The sequence below is a fragment of the Furipterus horrens genome, unplaced genomic scaffold (genome assembly GCF_987537825.1).
Source record: "Furipterus horrens unplaced genomic scaffold, mFurHor1.1.pri manual_scaffold_13, whole genome shotgun sequence".
Classification (NCBI taxonomy): domain Eukaryota; kingdom Metazoa; phylum Chordata; class Mammalia; order Chiroptera; family Furipteridae; genus Furipterus; species Furipterus horrens.
The window spans coordinates 53,422,336-53,446,441 of record NW_028327183.1 but is presented as its reverse complement, the minus strand read 5'-3'; the positions used below and the strand labels follow the sequence as shown (position 1 = coordinate 53,446,441).

At 41.4% G+C, this 24,106-nt stretch overlaps 1 protein-coding gene and 1 long non-coding RNA gene across 2 annotated transcripts in view; one reads left to right on the top strand and one right to left on the bottom strand.

Annotated features, from left to right (window-relative positions):
- LOC149995333 (uncharacterized) overlaps window positions 1-24,106 on the bottom strand; it is a 125,638-nt gene that overhangs the window by 66,989 nt on the left and 34,543 nt on the right. The window lies entirely within an intron of this gene.
- LOC149995337 (uncharacterized) lies at window positions 1,840-24,047 on the top strand. The gene is given in 7 exon segments (XM_090261373.1): window positions 1,840-1,977; window positions 5,137-5,295; window positions 6,663-6,789; window positions 7,016-7,111; window positions 19,838-19,911; window positions 20,744-23,767; window positions 23,769-24,047. Coding segments are annotated over 6 exon segments (3,450 nt in total). The 5' UTR covers window positions 1,840-1,977; window positions 5,137-5,280; the 3' UTR covers window positions 23,883-24,047.

Sequence of the window (24,106 nt, the reverse complement as noted above, 5' to 3'; positions counted from 1 at the left end):
GTTGACTATCAGGTGGACTGGAACAGTGAATATCAGGTGACTGATATCATAAATAAACATTAATTTTGGCAAATGTCAGTACACATGTACCTTCCATGTTTTGTACACAAATACTATAGTGCGTTTAAATTGCAAGAACCCTGTACCAAAGTAGGAAGCAGGTCTGTTCTATCTATTCTTCTTCGTCAGAAGTTTCTGAGTTATCCTGACCAGTAAAATATATTTTCTTACCCCTGGTTTGCAAAGCTGATGCTGCAGCCATGTAAACCTAAAACCCGCATTACCTTTCTTTTCAGACACCTGAGCTTCTGTTCCAGGAAGCAGCCCTTTGAAGAGAATTTTGGCTGATTGGCCGACTTATGCTTATAAACTAATGACTAAAAATAGTCTTTGACTCTAACACTGTTTGGCTCATGTAAAATCTGGAGTCAGGAGAGCACTGGACGCTGAATTGTGGTTTTGTCAAAGATCAGGGAAACTGGATGAAATGCCGTGGATGGAGATGGGAGCAATGAGAAAGATCAGGGAGAAAGAGCCAGTGAAGGTGAAATAGGTTTCAGTTGTTTCATGGAACACGTGTCTGGTCAGTAACAGAGAAAAAGGGAGAAAGAGCAGGGGAAGTGGGAGGGGACACACAGGAAAGCACAAAAGTGCAGAGAAATGGGGAAGAGACAGAAACACATCCATACACAGAAATACAGAGTAGCAGGAAGAAGAACCCAAATGTGGATGAGTGGTCAGTTGATGGGATGTGGATGATTAAGTTGTCATTTATGGACCTGTGGTATTATAATCTGTTTAGTTTAACATTTGCTGAATTGTGTCATTTAAACAGATTTTAATGAGAATCACAAATCTTCAGTTTATAAGGCTTGTGAATTGTATAATTATTTGCCTCCAACTGCAACCCTCATTTACAGACTTGGCTGCCAGTCATGGCTTCCTTCTCATTTTCTGGGATGCCAAGAGGGAGGAAACCTGGAGCTGAAGTAACTGAGTCTGTTGCCACATGATGCTTTTGCCAGGATTATTAAAGCCATTGGGTCTTTTTTTCCTCCCTCCATTGTATTTGCAGAAAATACATATCTGCAGGCAACTTTTTTATACACCTTTCATTAAGGGTGAGTTTTCTTATCAACGTATTCAGTAGATCATTTACATCTCATTGCTTCCCCCCTCCCACACAGGCTTAGTTAACATATCGGGCTAGGTTCATTAGCATTTCCTCTGGAAATGGTTTCAGTCCATCAACATATCCTTTGGGAAAGGCTAAGTCCATTAGTATTTCTTCTGGGAACTGCTAAGTCCAAGGCCAGGTTGATGAGCATAAACCGGAAGTCCAGGTGTGCATTCTAGCTGCCTCCATGTTTTGACAATGCCTTGTCCATAGAGCCTCTGCCAGAGCCGTCCACCAGAACACCGTCTTTTCTTTCCAGCACCATTTAATATGGATTGAGGAACGTGAGAAACCAGAGAGAAGGTCACATTGTGTGCGAAAGATCTTACCTAAAATTTAATCATTGGAGGGTCAGCAAGATATTAATTCTGGAAAACGATCTTATACATTTTAGTAAAAATTATGCGCATACATCAAAAGCAACGACCAAGGAAAGCCTATAACCAAGGCGATCCAGGTGGACTGGAGCGCAAACCAAGCCATTGAGTCGCTCTTCTCTTCCTCTTCTCTGCACAGGCCGGCCCTTTCCGAGGCTTGCGCCCTCCGCCCCGCCCCGCCCCGCCCCGCCCCGCCCACACCCTCAAGGACAGGCGCTCAGCTTAGACTCGTCCACGTGATGATGAGGAGCATGCGCAGACTCTCACAGACAAAGAGACTGGAGAAACAAAGCTTAGGGTGTTCTCTTCCTACTTTCGGTTTCTCTGGTCGAAACTTGATTTTCCACGTCCTCATTCCTGAGCCGGAAAAGGCTGAGGGTCACTGCAGACGTTGACGTCCCCGCTGCAGCGCCTCCAGCAGCGGTGAGTCCGGGGTCCTTGTGAGGCTGACGCGTGGACGCTCCGCGTTCGTTAGCGCCCTTCCCCCCAACCCTGCACCCGTCCCACCGTCACCGCCTCGCCCCCACCGCCTTGTCGCTCTGGGCTCTAGGAGCTCGGATTGCACCGCGGCCTGGGGCTCTGCAGTCGGCCCACCGGAGTCCTCCCCTCCCCCACCTTCATTTACTAGGAGACCCGAACCCAGGACGAACACCTGCCACTGGGTGGGACTGGGCAGAACACGGTGTCCCCAGAAGAGGTGACCTGCCCCCCGCGGGAGGGCCTTTGTGGAGGCGGAGAGGGCGAGGGGCCCGCGGGACGGCGGCGGGACGAGGCTGTGAGGGGATCCGGACACGGGGTGAGGGAGACGGGCCGTGAGAGGGAGGAGAGGCCGCTGAGGGGCCGTGGGAGACGGCGACGCCGGGGGTGGGGGAGGGACGGGGCAGCGCCGTGGGAGGGACGGGTCACTGGGTGGGGGGCAGCCGGGGAGGAGGGCGGGGGAGGGGCCCCGGGGAGGCGCGGGGAGCTGACGGGGCGGGGGCCTGTGCGCAGACGTGGGGGCGGCACAGGGCGAGGCGCTCAGACGGAGGGAGGGGTTCTGAGGAGAAGAGTTGGGGGCGCGACAGCGGGGGCGGGAACGGGGTTTGGGGTCACGGGTCAGAGGGAGAAACAGCGCTGAGGGTCAGTCAGCTGGGAGAGGGGTTGACAAGATAGACTGTCACGGGCAGCAGAGGGGACCCAGATTCACGGAAATGGGAGCAATGAGAAAGATCAGGGAGAAAGAGCCAGTGAAGGTGAAAAGGGTTTTTAGAGTTTCCAGGAACTGGTGTCAGGACAGGAGCAGAGAAAAGGGGAGAAAGAGCAGGGAGGGGGGATGGGAAACACAGGAAAGGACAAAAGTGCAGAGAAACGGGGAAGAGACAGAAACACAGAGTAGCCAGAAGAAGGGGGAAAAAATAGGAAGAAGGAGTACGTTTAGGGAAAGGGTATTCCATAGACAAAGTTAAAAACCTTTGTACAAAAGTTTAAGTACATACATAACTTTATAATCCCCGAAATCTGCATGTCACTTCATCCTCTTCAGGATTATGACAGGATTGAAAGTTGGGTGGTGAAATAAAGATCTAGACTTAACTGTTCCTAGAACTTAGCAGAGTCAGGAAAGCATGAACAGGGAGGCTGTGCAGGACTAACAGTAAATTTGCCCCTCTGGATCCTTATTTCAAGTTCATAAGCACCTCTCTTAGATTATGAGGTACCACTTAATACCAGCTTTCATATTTCAGTGGTTTCCTGTAATTTTTTGCTTAACAACAGGATTTGGTATTCAAAAGAAATCATATTTTGAAGCCCAACATGCAATCCAGATAAAAATTAAGCAGCCCTGGCTGGTGTGGTTTAGGGGCTTGAGTGCCGGCCTGCAAACCAAAAGGTCGCTGGTTCAATTCCCAGTCAGGGCACATCCTCGGTTGCGCGTCAGGTCCCCAGTTGGGGCATGTAAGAGGCAACCATACAATGATGTTCCTCTCCTCTTTCTCCCTCCCTTACCCTCTCTCGAAAAATAAGGTAAATAAAATCTTAAAAAAAAAAAAAAGATAACAATTAAGCAGCTCTGGTTGAATGTTGAAAGAAGAGGATTAAGGTCCATTTGCTCACTCCCCTGCATGCCTCCTATCTCTCCAACCAGTCTGTAATCCCCTAGAAGAGAGGAGTATCCCCAGGCTTCATTGTCTCCCCTGTGCACCCAGCCCAGGTCCTGGTCATGGGAGCTATTTTTTAAAAAAAGTTAGTCTGACTTACAGCAGCTTTTCCCCTTTCCTTTATGTGATTTGTTGAATCAGTGACTGAGAGCCACAGAGCAGGGATTCCCTCAAGTCCTGCTTGTCCATTTGAAAATATTGAAGAAAGTTCTGGATTGACCGGAAACATGGGTCCCAGAAAGCCTATCATTTCATTGTGTAATTTAATGGACATGGTTACATAGCTAATGTTTTTTTCAATTTTTCAACATCAAAACTTCTATTTATCACCTTATATTTTGAAATAAGTTTATAATTACCAGGAAAATAAGAATAATTTTTGCCCATGAAGCCTGTCATTTTAGAAGTTTCTGCACAAAGTCCTCACAGGACCGAGATATCTGAGGTGTGCTGGGTCTGATACGTGTGTCCCGCTGCTACAGAAAACAGCTCTGGGGGAATAACTCAGGCATCAGGAGGGAACTAGATAAAGATGCCATTTCATGGTCCCCACTGCAGACCAGCAGAATTATAACTTAGAGTGGGCCCCTCATTCACTAGGGGTCTGCATGCTTATTAAACCTAAACTGTTTTCTTTCATGTTTGTATTAAGTCACCTGGGAAGTTCTGAGAAATGACATCAGCTATGTCATCCTCCACAGAGTTGAATAAGTGCTCTGGGTGGACCATCCTTGTTTATTGAAGTGCACTGGGACATCCTAAGGTCAGCTCTGGGATTCAGAGGGTGGTTTGAGATACATTTTTTACAATATTGTTATTTGTGGATGTGCTTATTGATAATAGAGACAAGGGAATATATATATAGAGAGAAAATACATTGATGTGAAAGAAACATTGATGTGCTGCCTCCCACATGCACCCAAGAGGGGTAGAACCTGCAGCCTAGGTGGGTGTCCTGACAATGAATCAAACTTATAGCGTTTTGGTGTCCGGGATGCTGCTGCAATCAACTCAGCCACTCAGCCAGGGTGCCTTTTTTTTGTTTTGTTTTATACAAAGAAAATTTTAATTTAAATTCCACAGTTAAAAGTGAGTTAAGGGAACATTAGAATCAAAAGAAGGGGCCTTGGCACTTATAGAAAGAAAAGAGAAAGCTTATCTGGGGGATGGAAGGAAAGGAGCATGGAAGGAAAACGTATGCCCGCATGCCTTGTAAGTTTGGGAACGCACGTTGGTCAGAGAAGGCAGTGGGGTGCTCTGCTGGGTTGGGGTTCAGGAGAGCAGCACACGTTCTCAGTGCTCTATGAGTTTGTAGACTTTAGTGAGGGAAGAGAGCACCTGAAAATAAGAATGAAAAACTGCCATGTAGTCCTCATGTAGGAGCTTAGTGTTCCTGACTCTACTGCGACAAAGGATTGGGTGGTGACCTTCCTGGCATTTTCAGATCCTTCCACTTGTCTTTGTTCTGGAAGAGGATTCCAGGGCTGTGCGGTCACCTCTGAAGGCACATTCTCAACATGCCAGCGTGACTCCTCAGCATATTATCGGCTGAGAAAACAACCCAGAGCAGGAGCAGGACCAGGGCGCCATGGCTGCTTCTCAGGTAAATGATGTGTCCTGGGTCAGCATCTGTGTTTGCTTTTCTTCCAAATGTCAGTGGCTTAGAACCTGCAACCTGTATTTCTCTGCCCCTGATGTTCTTGCCTAGTGGGGTTGTTGTATACTTCCTTTTTTCCTTTCCTCTTATGATTGTCACAGTCAGCAGTTTACATACTTTTTTCCTTTGTCCCAGAGCCTTCTCTGCTTTCTCTTTATCCAAGCTTCCCAAGGCCATGAAGAATATCTGCCTTGAATTAATGACTTTTAACTACTGAAAACATCCCCTTTCTCACAGACCTCCCTGGGAGGGCACCCGTGTCAGCATTCCTGTTGGGATGGGCTCAGAGGCTCAGGTATCATGATGCGAGGAAGTAAGATGTAGGTTTTAGGTTGATGTAGCTGCAGCATCAGCTCTGTAGACCAGGGATAATAAATGCTCATTTTGTTGGTCAGGATAGCTCAGCAAGTTCTGACAAGAGTAGATACAAGAGACTAACTCACTAGTTTGCTACAAAGGTCTTGCTTGTATGTATGTATGTATGTATGTATGTATTATTTTTTGAGAGACAGAAAGGGAAGGAGACAGAAATGGAGGAAAACATAAATGTGTGGGTTGCCTCTTGGGAGCCCCCAGCTAGGGACCTGAATTGAGTCCTGGCCCGCCACCCAGGCCTGTGCCCTCACTGGGAATCAAACTGGTGACCCTTTGTTTTGCAGACCTGCGCTGCATTTACTAAGCCACACCAGCCAGAGATTGTTTCTATTTAAATGCACTTTGGTGATTGTGATCAATACATGAAAATCTCATGTGCATAAACATTTTCAAAAATTAATGTATATTGATGAACATTTTCATGTGATTTCTTTCCTTTTAAAAAAGAAGGATGTCATGTGGACCAGAGACAATGGTGTCACTATAAAACATGGAGTTTTAAAAGATGTGGAAACTGAGGCCCCATCCGAGAACTTCTGAAATAAAATCCACAGTTTTTAAAAACTGCAGTATTTTTGTTGTCTGACTTAAACATGAAGAAGTACTTACACTTCGAATTCTCCATGATTTTCCTACTGAGAAATATACACAATTTATCATGAATGATAAGAATATAACACTGAGCATCTATATGGCTATGTCTGTCCCTTCATTTAAAAGGTTATTTTCCTTAAAAATCTCTGCAGTGGATTGAGGACATGTATCAGTCTCATTTCTCAGTGTTAGGAAGTACCTTAGAGAACATTACTGGGTCAGAATGACCTTACTGGATGAGTCAGTGTAGTCTCCTAGGTTCAACCCACTTTTAACATTGTTTTCTCGTTGGGTTACATTTTTTTGTCCTGGTGGCCCCTTCATGAATGTGTCCTATTTTTCAGGGACCTTTTACGTTCAGGGATGTGTCAGTAGATTTCTCTCAGGAAGAGTGGAAATGCCTGGACCCAGCTCAGCGGAAATTGTACGTGGATGTGATGTTGGAGAACTACAGAAACCTGGTCTCCGTGGGTGAGGATGAGTTTCTTTCGAACATCCTACTCCAGTGCAGGGTTTCATTTTCTTTGTTAGTTTAACATCATTTGGGGACTTCTGCTTTGTATGGTTGCCTTTCAGATTCTTGCTCTTAAGGGAGACATTGAGGGTTATTATTATTCTACCAGTCTTCTTACCTCAGCACAAACCAGATTGTAAATGGGAGAATCTCTATCAAAACGAATGTTTCTTTTATAAACAGGTCATATTTTCCCTAAGCCCGTCTTGGTCTTCTTTTTGGAGCAAATGAAGGAGCGCTGGGATGTTTGCAGAAAAAAACCACTATCCAGCCACTCAGGTAGGTGGGAATGGAACAGCAGAAGACAGAGGTAAGGGTCCCAAAGGTCACCCTGGACACCAGACAAAAAGAGTGGTTTGTATGTAAACTGTTTCAGTGCAAGGATTTTGAAAAGCTTAGCATGATTTCTATTGCTGTCACAAAGGTCTAGTTGGTCTCCAGCATGTCCGTTGCTCCTGTGTCATCTTCTGACTCTGGTTCTATCTACTCCAGTGACCTGTGTCTTCCTATTAGCACTTGGGGCCAGAGACGTCACCTTCGACCATAGGATCCTGAATGATTAGGCTCCGCTTCCATTACATGGGAACCTGGGAAAATCTGTGCTTGTTACTGAGAAATTGGAAATTCAGCCTTAGTTTTTTTAAGTTTTGTTTTTGTCTCATGAACAGTGTTTATGAAGGAAATGGTTGAGATCCTCAAAATGTCCCTTATCTCAGGATTCCTGAGGAGTGGTGTCATGTTTTCTGGTATATAATTTCTAATCCTATGAGGCTTCAAACACAACCTCGGTAAGTTTAGATTCAGTGATTTCATCGTAGGCCAATACACCTCTGCAAAATGATACAATCCAATTTTCTCTTTTCCTTCACAATGTTGTTTTGCTTTGTATGAAATGACATACAAAATCTCTAGTGTGTATACTCCAATTTCATTGTGTTAGAATTATTTAATGTATCTCCTTACCCTATAGAGTTTTTCAAAAAATTACTGACATAAGTGACCTTAGAACCACCATGTATGAAGTTCTTTTTTGTGAACCTTGTTTCTAGATCACTATCATTTTATCATTTTTTCTTATTCAGTCCAGTGATGCCTGGGACTGTGCCTTGTGTGGTTTCCCTTTCTGATTACACCTTGGTCAGATTTCTGCTTTTATATTAAGAAATGCTGAGACAACATCCCCGAATGTACTCCTTTGGTAAGAAGTGAGTCACACAATTATTAGGCGCTTCATATTTAGAAAAATCTTCAGTGGTGCCTTGGTACTCACCAAGTCATCCCTGTGAGTGTGTCGCTCGTAGAAGTGGTAGGGTTGTAATGCGGCCTTGTCCTAAAGTGTCCACTGGGTGCAATGGCTTGGGTCCACTCTTCAGGTGCAAGGTCAGCCACCACCTATGAACTGCCCGGTTCCACTTGGCACGAGTTACAGATCAATGTGCAGTTTCTCCTACTTGTGTTTAGCATGGAGGAACCCAGTAGAGGCCAAGACACAATCCAAGGCCATTGCAGATAGTGCCATGCATGCGGCCCCTGAGTGAGATATATGGGGTGTGCAGGTGCCGTTTGTTTCTGAGATTAAGGAGAGTCTAAAGCATGAGGCAAGAAAGAGCGTTTTTATGGAAAAGCCACTACACATGGCTTGGGTGGGCTGTCAGGTGGAGTTGGGCAGGGTCTCAGGGAATCAGTAGGACACAGCCACAGTGTTAGCCTGGTAGACGAAGACTCACATATGGCACCTGCCTGCTAGTCCTGTGGTGGGGAGGGCTCAGCAAGGGGATGATGGCCTCTGCCAGGACTGCTGGGTGTGTGAGTTTCCCCTACAGACTTTGCCCTGAGGCCAGACAATTCAGCTCCTTGGCATATGTCCCTGGGGCTTTTCAGGTTGCTGTCCTAAAGGTGGAGTTCAGAGGGAGCAAGTTCGTGTAAGTCTGTGTCTGAACCTTTAAGAGGAAGACTTGGGCTCCAGCACCCCTCAGTCTCACTCAATCACAATTCCCACGGGTGTTCCAGCATGATACCTTTTTTGTGATAGGTTCCCCAAATTCAGTTGAATGTGTTTTTGTTTTTTATTTATATCTTAGGAATGTGAATGATGGTTTTCCCCTCAGTACACTTAAGACATTATGGAACCTAATTCAATTATGTATCAGCCATGTGTTGGTTGCCATTAATGTTATGTGCACGTTTGTGTGGTTTTTACCCTGCTTTGTTGATGACTTACCTTATTTCTTTCTGTGCTTGGTTAATGGTCAGTGATTGATTGGTCCTGTAAGTTTCAGAGTTAGTCTTAATATTTTGTCTTCATGGCTGAATTTATGTTCTGTTCATGTGAGATAAAGACATTTTTTAAGTTAAATGTAATTTTTTAAGTTTTATAACTATCTCTTTTAGATATTATTTTTTATTTTTAATTTTTTTTTAAAGATTTTATGTATTTATTTTTAGAGACGGGGCAGGGAGAGTGAGAAATATCAATGTTGCTGTTGCTTCTCACACGCCCCCAACTGGGGACCTGGCCCACAACCCAGGCATGTGCCCTGACTGGGAATTGAACCCGCGACCTTTCGGTTCACAGGCTGGCACTCAATCCACTGAGCCACACAAGCCAGGACTATTTTAAATTTTGATGAAAAACTGCCCTGACCAGTGTGGCTGGGTCAGTTGGGCATCTTCCCACAAACTGAAAGGTTGCTGGTTCAATTCTTGGTTAGGGCACATGTACTCCTGGATTTCGGGTTCAGCCCTTGGTAGGGACACGTACAAGAAAGAGGAGCCAATTGACCTTTCTCTCACACATCGCTGTTTCTCTCTCTTTCTTCTTCCCGTCCCCTGTTTCCAAAAACAATACATACAGTATTTTTCCCCTATAAGATGCACCTGACCTTAAGACACATCTAGCTTTACAGGGGGAAACCAAGAAAAAATAATCTGAACCAAATGGTGTATTAAATATTTAATAAAATACAACAGAATAGTATTTCAACCATGTAAAGGAAACAGCAGTCAACACCGGTATTAAGAACCATCATCATTGTCTAACAAATGAGGAGAGACTTTAAGGTTCAAGTACTCTTCCAGTTTTCTGGGAACCCCAAGAACTCATCATCGCTAGTGTCAGAATTTATGAAGCTCAGTTGCTCACAATCACTGATATCACTTTCGTTGCTATCTTCATACTGATTAGAAAGCCCTGAGATTCAGCAGTAAAGTGGGACATTTAAGTGTCCCCAGGGGTTTTGGGTGGGCTTACCACTTCCTCTTTTAGAGCTGTTGGCACCACTGACAGACAGGTCAGGTAATAGACATCTCAGTCTGTGACGCAATATTCACTTCATAAGACACACAGACATTTTCCTCCCACTTCTGGGGGGAAAATGCATCTTAAGGAGTGAAAAATAAGCTAAATAAAATCTTTTTTAGAAAGTGAAGTAAGCATCTACCATCTTAACCATCTGTAATTGTACAATTCAATCATAGTAAATGTATGTTCTTTGTTGTGCACTTGTTCTTCTGAAACTTTCACCCTGCAAAAATGTCTTAATGTCCATTAAACAACCATTTTCTCATTTCCCTAAAAACTGAGGTCCAGATAATTACCTTTTTGTTTTTCTCTATTATGTGGGCTCTGTAAGATTACTGATGTAAGTGGAATCCTTTAGTGTCTGTCTCTTTGTGACCTGTGTTCTTCATTTAAAAAGGTCCTCATTGTTTGTCTTTGTGGTGTCAGGTGATCTCACCTTTTTCTATTTCTAGGCAGAACAGTACAGTAGTCCCTCTATATTGTGGTTCACTTATTGTGGCATCACTATCACGGGATTTAAAAAAAATATTATAATTAACTTATCGCGGATTTTTCTCTATATCATGGGATTTTGTGGTACTCTATACATATGTTGTTAAATTATGTAGATTTAATAGTGTAGAATATATTTAAGAACATAAATAGTGTTTATAAAAGTGTGGAAAAGGTTAATAAGGAAGTGGAAAAGGTTAATAAGGGACTGGGAATGGTTTATAAGTGTGTGGGAAGGGTTTATAAAGCCTCAAAATATATATAAATACTAAAATAAATGTAAGTCTCCTACTTCGCAGATTTTCACCTATCATCGGGAGAGGGGGTCTAGATCGTAATACCCGTGATCTGTGAGGGATCACTGTATTTTATTTTGTGTATATACTACATTTTTTAAAGTATATTTTATTGATTATGTTGTTAGAGTAAACCCAATTTTTTTCCCCCTTTGCTCCCCTCTGCCCAGTATCCCCCTTCCCTCCAGTAATCCCACCCTCCTTAGTTCATATCCATGGTCATGCATATAAGTTCTTTGGCTTCACCCTTTCCTTTATTATTAAGATTCCCCTGTCTATTTTGTACCAACCGGTTATGCTTCTTAGTCCCTGCACCATTTCCTCATTTCTCCCCCTCCCCCCTCCCAGCTGATAACCCTCTAAATGATCCCCATACCTCTGATTCTGTTCCTATTTTGGTTTGCTTACTTGGATTTTGTTTTTATTTTTTAGATTCAGTTGTTGATAGTTGTGAGTTTGTTGTCATTTTAGTGTTCATAGTTTTGATCTTCTTTTTCTTAACTAAGTCCCTACGACATTTCATACAATAAGGGCTTGGTTATGATGAGCTCCTTTAGCTTCACCTTGTCTGGGAAGCATTTCACTGCCTTTGCATTCCAAACGATAGCTTTGCTGGATAGAGTAAACCTGGTTGCAGGTTGCCTTTCATCACATTGAATACTGTTTGCTAAGTCCCTTTCAGCCTGCAAAGTGTCCTCTGAGAAATCAGCTGATAGTCCTATAGGCATGCCCCTGTAGGCAACTCTCTGCCTCTTTCTTCCTGCCCTCACGACTCTGTCTTTATCTTTCACCTTTGGCATCTCAGTCCAGCTCGCCCGGGACCCTCTGTGCTTCCTGGACCTGTATGTGCATCTCCTTCACAAAATTTGGGAAGTTTTCCTCATTTCTCTCAATTCATGCTTCCTCATTCTGCACTGGTTGACTCCCTTTTTCATCCTTAAGTTCCAAATCATTGATTTGAACCCCAGTTTCCTTCCTTTCACCATTGGTTTTGTGTGGATTTTTCTTCATTAGCATAGCCTTCACTTCTCATATGCGTTTGCCATACTCAAGCTTATCAGTCAAGCCTGTGAGCATCTTTATCACCAGTGTTTTGAATTCTGCATCTGTTAGATTGTTTATCTCCTCATCTGTTAGGTTGTCTATCTTCTCATCGCTTAGTTCTCCTACTGGAACCTTGATTCCTTCCCTCTTTTGGGCCATACTTCTCTGTGTCCTCATTCTGACAGGCTCCTGTGTTTGTTTGCCTTCTCGTCTTAGGTAGAGCTCTCGCTCCTGTTATGTTGTAAGGGACGGAGCCTTAGGGATTCGTCAGTACAGGGCGACCCCATTCCACAACGTTGTGGCGCTGTATGTGGGGGAGAGGACCGAGAGGGAATAATGCTGCCTGCCCAGCACTTGCCCCCTTTCCAGGCACCTCTCCCACCTCTGCAGCAGACTGGCGCCCCTCTAGCTGCTGCCCTGGCCACTGTTCCCAGAGTGGGTGGGTCTGCGGACTTTCTAGGACCATGGGGGCCTTTTAAACAAGCAGACTCTGCTGAGACCGACAGTTCCTGCCTCCACTGCAACCCCCACTAGTCTGCACAGTCAGAAGCAATGAGGCTTGATTTTCCCCGGTGCTGGACCCTGTGCTTGAAGGTTCAGTGAGGAGCTGGGAATGCTCCTCAGGTGTCCCTCCTTACTTTTTAAATCGTGTGACTGCACTTTCTGCCAGCGTGCTGCTGCTGCTGCTTTGCCACCACCACACTGCATCTTTTCCGCCCCGGCTCCGTCCCTCCTACATGTCTGGATGAGTATTTCTTCTTTATATCTTTGTTCGCTGGACTTCCATGTAATTTGATTTTCTGGATCTTCTGGTTGTTTTTAGTTTTGAGGTAGTTGTACTCCTTCTTATTTGTGGAGGGAGATGCAGCATGTCTGTCTACCCCTCCATCTTGGCCGGAAGTCTCTACTACATTTTTTAAATTACGTTATTTACCCATAGACGTGGGGGTTGTTTCTTCCTATATAAGCTTTTGTGAATAATGGTACAATTGACACAGGTGTGCATGTATCTCTTCCAAATGCTCGTTTCAAATCTTTGATAAACCCCCTGATTAGGAGATCTGAATGACAAAACTTCTATTTTAATTTTTTGACAAACCCCTTGTTGTTATTCATACTGTTTGCACCATTTATCTTTTACTCAACCATATATAGAGTCTACTTTCTCCACATTTTTGGAAATACTTGGTGTTTGTTTCTTTGAATCTGGTCACCCTTATATAACGTTGTGAGGTGATATATATATATATATTGTGTGTGTGTGTGTATGTGTGTGTTTTATTGGAGGATGAAAACATTTGTTTTTTGGATGTGCATAAAGAACTGTAGAAAAGATGCATGGACCTGAGTATAGATCCTTCAGAGGAGAAGGTCTGTGAAAAACTTTCAAAGAACATAAGTAGGTTCACAGCAAAATGGTGTACAAGTCAATGAGAATTCCCACACTCTCCCTGTTCCTGCCTGCCTAACGCCCTCCCTCATCAATTCCCCCCACCAGAGAGGTACTTTGGAGATATGTATGAAGATACATCTGTACATCATTATGACCCAATGTTTTAGGTTATAGTAGGGTTCACTGGTGGGTTGTATTTATATGAGCTTGTAACATTTATGATTACATATATACACCTGACAGTGTCATCGAGACTTGTTTCTCCACCCTCAGTATTCTCTGTGCTCTGCGTGTTTATCTCTATGTCTCCTAAACTTTTGAAGTTGTTGATATTTTTATCGTGTCTCTCATTTTGTTTTTTCTGGAATGTCATGTTGTTGTTATTTTATAGTCTGTAACCTTTTCAAATTGGACTTGTGTTTTTAATTTTATTTATTCACATTTTAGAGAGAGAGAAAGTACAGGAGAGAGAGCGCTATTTGTTGTTCTGCTTATTTATGCATTCAGTGGTTGAATCTTGTATGTACAATGATTAGGAATCAAATGCACAACCTTGATGTATCTGGATGATGCTCTAACCAACTGAGCACCTCGTCTTCATTCTGTGTGTTTAGGTTTTTTTCATGACTTGACATATTATTTCTTTATAGCACTAAATATTTCAAATTATGTGTTTCAGTTTACTTATGTATTCACTTGTTGACATGTATTTCCATTTGTTTAAATTATCAGATAGCGTAAATGAAGCATCTATAAATAGTCACTGGTAGGCTTTTGTGTAGATAAAAGTTTTAGATGTTTGATTAAATACTAAGGAGCACAATTACTGGATCATATAATGAGTGTATTTTAGGTTTAAAAAATATTTATTGTATATGCTATTGCAGTTGTCCCAATTCTTAGCCTTGGCCCCCGCTCCAGCCAGGCGACCGCCTTATTTTTCGTTTTGTGAGAACCCTCATAGTCTCTTTCCCAGGGGCTGTAGGATTTTGCATTTTCACCAGCAATGAATGAGAGTCTGGATGCTTCACATCCACAGCAACATTTGCTGTTGCCAGTGTCCTGCATTCCCTTTCCAGTAGGGGCTTAGGTGTTGCTTGGATGTGCTGTGTGTATAATTTTCATTATTTTTATGTGCGCTTCTTCAGTCATATAAGGTACTTAGGGTATTTGTACATACTGATTTTTAACATATATTCACTGTGCCCTTTGTCAGGTGTTTGTCCATTTTTGGTCAGGTGTCATTTTTTTGTCACTGCAGAGATTGACATCTTTGTAGGACTTCCATAATAGTCCTGTTTATGTTGCCCTTTACAAGTATTTTTCCCCTAGCTTCTGGCCTCTGCTTTTTCTCATGATGAGGATCACTTTTGTTTGCTTGTTTGTTTTTTTCCTGAATGATTGATTTGAGAGATGGGAATTTAAATCATAACGCTACATATTGGAAAAAGAATTTGGTATAGAATTTGCCTTGAGAAAATGCGAAGTGTATAAAATTCACTTTTTTATTCAATAACATGGATATTATATTTAGTTTTTTAATTTTTGAAATAAACACATAATGAGTCATGGATATAAGAAGACATATTGCGATATAATTTTTGTTGTATGTCAACTAAAATAAAATGTCCTAATTTTTTCTAGAGTTTTGGTATCATTGAAACACCAGTGATTTTCTTCTTCCATTCCATATCTTCACTTATATGAATATGCTCCAGTGGGTATAGTGGTGTATTTAAATTTTGAATTTGTGTTGTTGTATTTTTGGGTGGCTGCTCAGAAATGGAATTATTATGTTATGTGGCACTTGTTTGTAAATTTTTTGGAACCTTCTTTTTAATTTTTTTGTAGTGGCTGTACCAATTTAGTTATAATCTCACTGACAATGCATGAAGGATCTCTTTTTTCCCACATCCTTGCCAATTCTTGTTGCCTCTGTTTTATTTCTCTAAAAGATTTTATTTATTTACTTTCAGAGAGAGAGTAAAGGAGGGATAATGAGAAGAAGAGAAGCATTGATGTATCAGTGCTATATCAGTCGATTGTCTCTCCCAGGCACCCTGGTGTAGACCTGGCGCGCAACCCAGGCATGAGTCCTGACTAGGAATCAAACCAGGGACTTTGTGGTTCAGAGGCCAGCACTCAGTCCACTAAACGATACCAGCCAGATCTGTTAATTTATTGATGATTTTCATCCTGATATATGTGTGCTGGTATTTCCCTGAAGTCTCAGTTTGCATTTCTCTGGTGATGAATGATGTTGAACATCTTTTCATATGTTGTTGGACATCTTTGTATCTTGTTTAGAGAAATATCTATTCAGGTTCTCTGCTTATTATTTAATTGGATTGTATTTTTCTTGTTTTTGTTTTGTTTTGTTTTTGGTGTTAAGTTGTATGGTTTCTTATATGTTGTGTATATTAGCATCATTGGTGTGTATCTTCCCTATTCAGTTGATTGTTCTTTTTGTTTGCTTTCTTGGTGGTTTCCTTTGTTCTGCAGAAACTTACTTTGTTGTATTCTCATTTGTTTAATTTTTTTTGTTTGCTCTGCCACAAAGATACACCAAAATTTCTTTTCTAAGAGTTTGGAAGTTTATTGACTCTCTTTTGTTGCTGTGTCTTCATGGCTTAACAGTTCAGGTTTTAATCATTTCAGTTTATTTCAGTATATGCCATCAGAAAGTCGTCGAGTTATGTTATTTTGTGTATATGGGTTCAATTTTTATGGCACTGTTTATTAAAGAATCTGTCTCACTTCATTGTGTATTCCTACCTTTAAAAAATATATTTAACCATATCTGTGGCCATTTAAAAAATTGTTTCTTGTTTTATCATGTTGTTTTCTAAAACTTCTATATATTTTTTTAATACTAAAGACTTAAAAAATATAGCCGTGACTAATGTGGCTCAGTGACATAAGGTCCAGTCTGTGAAATGAAAAGGTTACTGGTTCGATTCCCATTCAAGGCACATCCCTTGGTTGCGGGCCAGGTCCCCAGTTGGGAGTGTTCAAGAGACAATCGATGGATGTGTCTGTCACACATTGATGTTTCTCTTGCTCTTTATCCCTTTTCTCTAAAAACAAATAAATAAAATCTAAAAAGATAAAATAATTATAAAAAGACTGATAAGATATATACTTTGCACTATTTTCTACCATTACACGGGTCGTGTTTTCTACCTCCTGTGTATTTGCCTTAATGTGCAGGACTTTTCATATTAGCTGTAATCCCAAAGTTTGTATTTACTTGGTTTAGTTTTTGGTGTTATAAAAAATAAAATATCATAAGATCTTATCCCTACATTTTTGTATACTTGATATCAGTCTTCAGTCCTGCAGTTTCTCTGGTCTTTGGTCAATTATTCTGTCCCCATCCCCCCCTTTTTTTTAGTATGCACAATGCATTCACTGTTTATTGACATGGTTTTAGGACTCCGTTTCATGCAAAACAGAAATACGTATTTCAAAACACTGATAAATAGCAAGATAATAGAACACACTGTACCATCCGTCTCCCAAGAGTAGAAACTGGGAATTTGGGTGAGTTTTGTTATAACATTGTCATTGTTTGCCAGGAGGTGTGAGCGGTATGGTTGCCAATGAAAGCAAGTGTTTATTTATTTTCATTGACTTTGTCTCATCGTATCTTTCTTGGTCTTGCCTTGAACATTTAACATTTTGAAGTAGTCAAAGATGTAATATATTCACACTACCCTCAGAGAGATGCAAATTAAAACCACAATGAGATATACCACCTCACGCCATTCGGAATGACCATCATTAACAAATCAGCAGACAAGAAGTTCTGGTGATGATGTGAGAAAAGGAGACCCTAGTGCAACTGTTGGTGCGAATACAGACTAGAGCAGCCTAAGTGGAAAACAATATGAATTTCCTCAAACAACTACAAATAGAACTGCCTTTTGATCCAATGATTCCACTACGGGATTATACGTGAAGAATCCTAAAACAGATCCCTTTGGGGAGATGGCACAAGGGCAGACAGAAAAAAGAAAGTGACTCCCAGGCACTTGTAATTGCCCCAGGTGTCTATCCCTCCTACCCCCAATACTCACACAGTATTGAAAGAAATATGTTCAGCTAGAGGGGCGACTTCCGACCAAGATGGAGGCCTAGACTGACACACTCCGTCTCCCTCCAAAACTAAGAAGGAATACAACTACCGCATAGCCAGAAATAACCAGAAGTTCCAGAAAAATAAACCTACATGGAAGTCCAATGTATGAAGTTATAAACAAGTGGTGCTTGTCCAGATGGGTAGGAGGGGCGACGCTGGGGCTGAGAGGTCAAGCTGTGCTGGCAGTGGCGGTGGAACAGCGGTAAGCACAGACACTCGTATTTAAGGAGGTGAGAATACCTGGGGCGCACCCCCAGCTGCAGACCAAACCCATCAGCTCACAATTCCAACAGTGGGGAAGGCAGATCCCCATTGCCTTGGACTGTGGGGGCCAGAGGGGGTGTGTATAGAGGAGGTGGCTCCTGGTCTCTCAGTGGAGAGTGAACGTCAGGAATCCATCTTGGACCTGCGCCACCACACAAAACGCCACAGGGTGCTGAGAAGGGTCACCCAGTACTGATGAGTGCATGGGGCTCCACTCCCTATGGTGTAGGTGTGACTGTCCCGCCCAGGAAGCAGAAGTAAACACAAAACTGTCAGGATGGCACAGGTCAGATAGAGATCTCAGTTATACAGCTTCCCAGCCAGCAAATATCTAATCTAACAGATCAGCAGATAGGAAATCTTCTGAGGCACAGTTCAGAGGTTTGGTTTTATGAATGCTTACAGACATAACAGCGGATCTTAATCAAGGCGGGGGAGGATGAAGTCTAGTGCTGCTGAAATGAATGAAAACACATATGAAACTAGTGGTGAACGGAAGAAAACCAGGGATCACATCAACAAATCGGAACGTGATCAAGGAACAATCAGTCAACCAGTGCAGAAAGAGGCAATGAAAATTGAAGGAAATGAGGATAGGTTCAGAAACCTATGGGACAGCTATCAGCGGGCCAACATCTGTATCACAAGGTTGCCACACGGTGAGGAAGAAGAACTAGAAACTGAACAATTATGTGAAAAAATAATGAAGCAGAACTTCCCTAACTTGGGGAAGGAAATAGACATACAGGTCCAGGAGCCACAGAGAGTTCAAAAAATACTGGACCCAGGGAGAACTATACGAAGACACATTGTAATCAAAATATCAAAATTAAGGATAAAGAGAGAATCTTAAAAACAGCAAGAGAGAATAAGAGAATTGCGTAGGCAAGTAGAGACTGGCAAGAAATATTCAAAGGAATGAAAAGTAAAAACTTATAACCATGATTATTCCATCCAGCGAAGCTGTCATTCAGAATAGAAGGGCAGATAAAGTGCTTCCAGGACAAAGTAAAACTGAAGGAGTTCATCAGATCTGAACCACTGTTATATGAAATGTTAAAGGGACTTGTTTAGGAGAAAGAGGATCAAAACTATGAACATTAAAATGAAAACTATCACAACAACCAACAACAGAAGCTAGGGAATTGAAACAAATGCAAACTAACTAGGAAATGAGAATGGGAAAAGAATTATAGGTGTGGGGGAAATTTGGATTAAAAGTCAGTTGGGAGGGGGAAGACAGAAAGGGAGAAAGATAATACAGGAATTAAGCATAATAGGTGGGAGTGGAGTAGACAGGAAGATGTTGAGAAGAACTATATGCACAACCAATGGGCATGGACAAAGGGGTAAAAGAACTGGAGGGAGGGGGGTGTCACTGGGTGGAGGGGAACAAAGGGAAAAGAAATTGGGACAACTGTAACAGCATATTCAATAAAGCATATTGAGAAGAAAAAAGGAATTTTGAAATACCACTTCAAAAGAACCTATGCACCACTGTGTTCATAGGAGTGCTACTCACAATAGCCAAGTGCTGGAAACAGTATATGTTCCCATCAGTGGATAAGTTGACTAAAAAACTGCTACGTTTACACAATGGAATTATACACAGCAGAAGGAAAGCAGGAACTCATGCCTTTTACAACAACACGGATGGAACTGGACAGTGTTGTACTTAGTGAAGTAAGCCAGGCAGTGAAAGACAAATACCATATGGTCTTACCTACTACAGGAACATAATGAACAAAACGAACAGATGAGCAAAATAGAACCAGAGACATGTAAACAATGAACAGACTGACAGTTACTAGAGGGGACGCGGGAGGGGAAAGGGAGGGAAAGAAGGGGAAGGATCTTTTCAAGGGCCTAGTATAAATGATCCATGGACATAGACAACAGGATGGGTAATCACTGAGATAGTGGGGAGGTGGGCAGTACAGGAGAGAGAAATGTGGGGAAACGGGACAACTGTAATAGAAAAACAAACAAAAAAGGTATTATATTGAATAATTGTTTAACTTCAACGTACATTGACCTGAGTGTCATATCTGTGAACCTTTATTGTGTCTTTCAGCTGTGTCATCTGAAGACGACCAGGCCTTGTTGCAAAAGCCAAGAATAGAAGATTTATTCTCTAAAATAATAATGGTAAGATATGGAAGGTGTGCCTTTGACACTGTAATGAAAGGCTGATAAAAAAAAGTATGTCACCTGGCTGCTGTGGCTCAGTGGATTGAGCATTGGCCTGCGACCCAAGTGTCACTGGTTTGATTCCCAGTCAGGGCACATTAGTAGATTGCACGTCAGGTCCCCAGTTGGGGGCACGAGTGAGAGGCAACCACACAGTGATGTTTCTCTCTCTCTCTTTCTCATTTCCCCTCTGACTATAAATAAAAATAAATAAATGAGCAAATTAATAATTAATTTTTTAAAAAAGTATGTCACAAGAAAAAAATTAAGTTAAAATGACTGAACTTATGTAAGATTAATAATGAAATCTTGTTACCTAAAAAGGTGAAAAACTAAACATCTTTGGGGAAACTCCCACATAAAGGCAATGACATTTGCAGATCAATGAAATCCTAAGTACAAAGCTCATAACAATTTCTAAATGTATATAACCTTCTAAATGCAATCTGGAAAATCTATGAGCTCCCATAATTCGTGGTGTGAATAATCTTTGAGTCACCTTAAGATGGAGAGTGGGATTCAACCATCACTCAATAATTTATAAGGCCAGTGAAATCTAATACACATATAAAATTTAAATTAATGAATTTGGCAATCCTTTATTAAGGAATTATTACACTTCATTGACAAGTAATTTTTCTTTTATGTTAGTATATAAAGTTTTATAAACTTTGGAGCGATTTTTGATGGAACCAGCATGGCTTAATAGGTCCCACAGAATAGTTCCTTGGGAATAATGTAAATATTTAATGAAATTATAACTGACATAAAGGCCTTTTATCTCTTCAAGGATTATCATCATACATGGAATGAAGACAGGAGCTATCAATGCACTGAACATTGGGAAATTGTTAACCTCAAGTCAAAATGTAATAAATGTGAGGATACTCATCTTCCAGAGAAGCATTGTGAAGGTGAAAAACTCTTTGACCAGATGTCAAATCACAATACATCTCCTGTCATTCCTATTGTGAAGAAGACAGATAAACAACTTGAATGTGTCACAGTTTTTAAGCAATCTTTAAGTAGTACTGAAGAAAAGAATATTCCTAACAGGGAGGAAGTTTACAAACGTTTTCCATGTGGGAGACGTGTCAGTAAAACATTTAATGTAAATAGAGTTAAAATCTGTACAGGAGAAATACATAAATGTAAAGAATCTGGTAAAACAAATAATTGGCCTCCAGGTAATACTTTACCTGAGAAAATATATACTGGACATAAGCCTTATATGTGTAGAGAATGTGGCAAAGTGTTTAGGTGGGACTCAACCCTAACTGTTCATCAGAAGATTCATACTGCAGGGAAGCCTTATAAATGTAGAGAATGTGGTAAGGCCTTCTCTTGGTCATCAGTGCTTAGAAACCATCAGAAAATTCACACTGGAGAGAAGCCTTATAAATGTAGAGAATGTGGTAAGGCCTTTTCCTGGTCATCAGTGCTTAGAAACCATCAGAAAATTCATACTGGAGAGAAGCCCTATAGATGTAGAGAATGTGGTAAAGTCTTTAGGGAGTCCTCAACCCTTACTCAACATCGGAGAATTCATTCTGGAGAGAAGCCCTATAAATGTAGAGAATGTGATAAAGCCTTTCGCTGGTCTTCAGTGCTTAGAAGTCATCAGAAAATTCACACTGGAGAGAAGCCTTATAGATGTAGACAATGTGGTAAGGCGTTTTACAGGTCATCAGGGCTTAGAAGCCATCAGAAAATTCATACTGGAGAGAAGCCTTATAAATGTAGAGAATGTGGTAAGGCCTTTTGCTGGTCCTCATTGCTTAGAAGGCATGAGAAAATACATACTGAAGAGAAGCCTTATAGATGTAGAGAATGTGGTAAAGCCTTTCGGGAGTCCTCAGCACTTACTCAACATCAAAATATACATACTGGAGAGAAGCCCTACAAATGTAGAGAATGTGGTAAAGCCTTTAGGAGGTCCTCAACACTTTCTCAACATCAGAATATACATACTGGAGATAAGCCCTACAAATGTAGAGAATGTGGTAAAGCCTTTTTCTGGTCTTCAATGCTTAGAAAGCATCAGAAAATTCATACTGGAGAGAAGCCTTATAGATGTAGAGAATGTGGTAAGGCCTTTTGCTGGTCCTCAGTGCTTAGAAAGCATCAGAAAATTCATACTGGAGAGAAGCCTTATAGATGTAGAGAATGTGGTAAAGCCTTTCGGGAGTCCTCAACACTTACTCAACATCAAAATATACATACTGGAGAGAAGCCCTACAAATGTAGAGAATGTGGTAAAGCGTTTTGCTGGTCTTCAATGCTTAGAAACCATCAGAAGATTCATACTGGAGAGAAGCCTTATAGATGTAGAGAATGTGGTATGGCCTTTTACAGGTCATCAGTGCTTAGAAACCATCAGAAAATTCATACTGGAGAGAAACCCTATAAATGTAGAGAATGTGGTAAAGCCTTTTCCTGGTCATCAGTGCTTAGAAACCATCAGAAAATTCATACTGGAGAGAAGCCCTATAAATGTAGAGAATGTGGTAAAGCCTTTAGGGAGTCCTCAAAGCTTACTCAACATCAGAGAATTCATTCTGGAGAGAAGCCTTACAAGTGTAGAGAATGTGATAAAGCATTTAGTGAGTCCTCAGCCCTTACCAGACATCAGAGAATTCATTCTGGAGAGAAGCCTTACAAATGTAGAGAATGTGGTAAAGCCTTTTTTCATTCCACATTGCTTACTCAACATGAGAAAATTCATACCGGAGAGAAGCCTTACAAATGTAATGAATGTGGTAAAGACTTTAGGCAGTCTTCATTGCTTAGAAACCATCAGAAAATTCATACTGGGGAGAAGCGTTATATATGCAGAGAATGTGGTAAAAGATTTTGCTGGTCATCAGTGCTTAGAAATCATCAGAAAATACATACCGGAGAGAAGCCTTATAAATGTAGAGAATGTGGTAAAGCCTTTAGGGCATCCTCAACCCTTACCAGACATCAGAGTATACATCCTGGAAAGAAGCCTTATCAATGTAGACAATGTGATAAAGCCTTTTGCTGGACCTCAATGCTTAGAAAGCATGAGAAAATTCATACTGGAGAGAAGCCTTATAAGTGTACAGATTGTGGTAAAGTTTTTTTCTGGTCCTCGAACTTTAGAAAGCATCAGAAAATTCATACTGAAGAGAAGCCTTATAAATGTAAAGAATGTGGCAATGCCTTTAGAGACTCTTTGGAACTTACTGAACATCAAAAAATTCATACTGTAGAGAAGGCTGATAAATATAGTGAATGTAATAAAGCCTTTCTCCAGTACTCAAAGCTTACTAAGCCTCCGAAAATTCATACTGGAGAGAAGCCTCATAAATGTAAAGAATGTGAAAAAGCGTTTTCCTGCTCCTCGTACCTTAGAAAGCATCAGAAAATTCATAATGGAGAGAAGCCTCATAAATGTAAGGAGTGTGGTAAAGCTTTTAGAGATCCCTGTGATCTTAAGCAGCATCAGAATATTCATACTGGACAGAAGGCATATAAATGTAAGGAATGTGAAAAAGCCTTTTCCTGCTCCTCGTACCTTAGAAAGCATCAGAAAATTCATACCGGAGAGAAGCCTTATAAATGTAAAGAATGTGGCAAAGTGTTTAGAGACTCCAGGGGCCTTACTAAACATCAAAAAATTCATACTGGGGAGAAGTCGTATAAATGTAGCGAATGTGCTAAAGCCTTTCGGCGGCTATCAAATCTTACTGAACATCAGAAAATTCATACTGGAGAGAAGCCCCATAAGTGTGAGGAGTGTGAAAAAGCCTTTGCCAGCTCCTCGTACCTTAGAAGGCATCAGAAAATTCATACTGGAAAGAAGCCTTATAAATGTACGGAATGTGGTAAAGCCTTTTTGTGGTCCTCATACCTTACAAAGCATCAGAAAATTCATACTGGCAAAAAGGCAGTATGAATTTTAGAGAAATTATAGAGTATGGTAAAAGCTTTATGGACTCCTGAAAACATAGTGAACCACGGAAAATTGAGAAATGTGAAAAGCATTGTAAGTGTAGGGAATATGGAAGGCCTTTAAGCGGTCCTCAGCCCTTGTCATCTGTGTAATTATACTTGAGAGCGATCTTATAAATGTGAGCTATGTGGCAAATCCTTTATTCATTTCTTAAAACAGGTCACATCAGGTCAT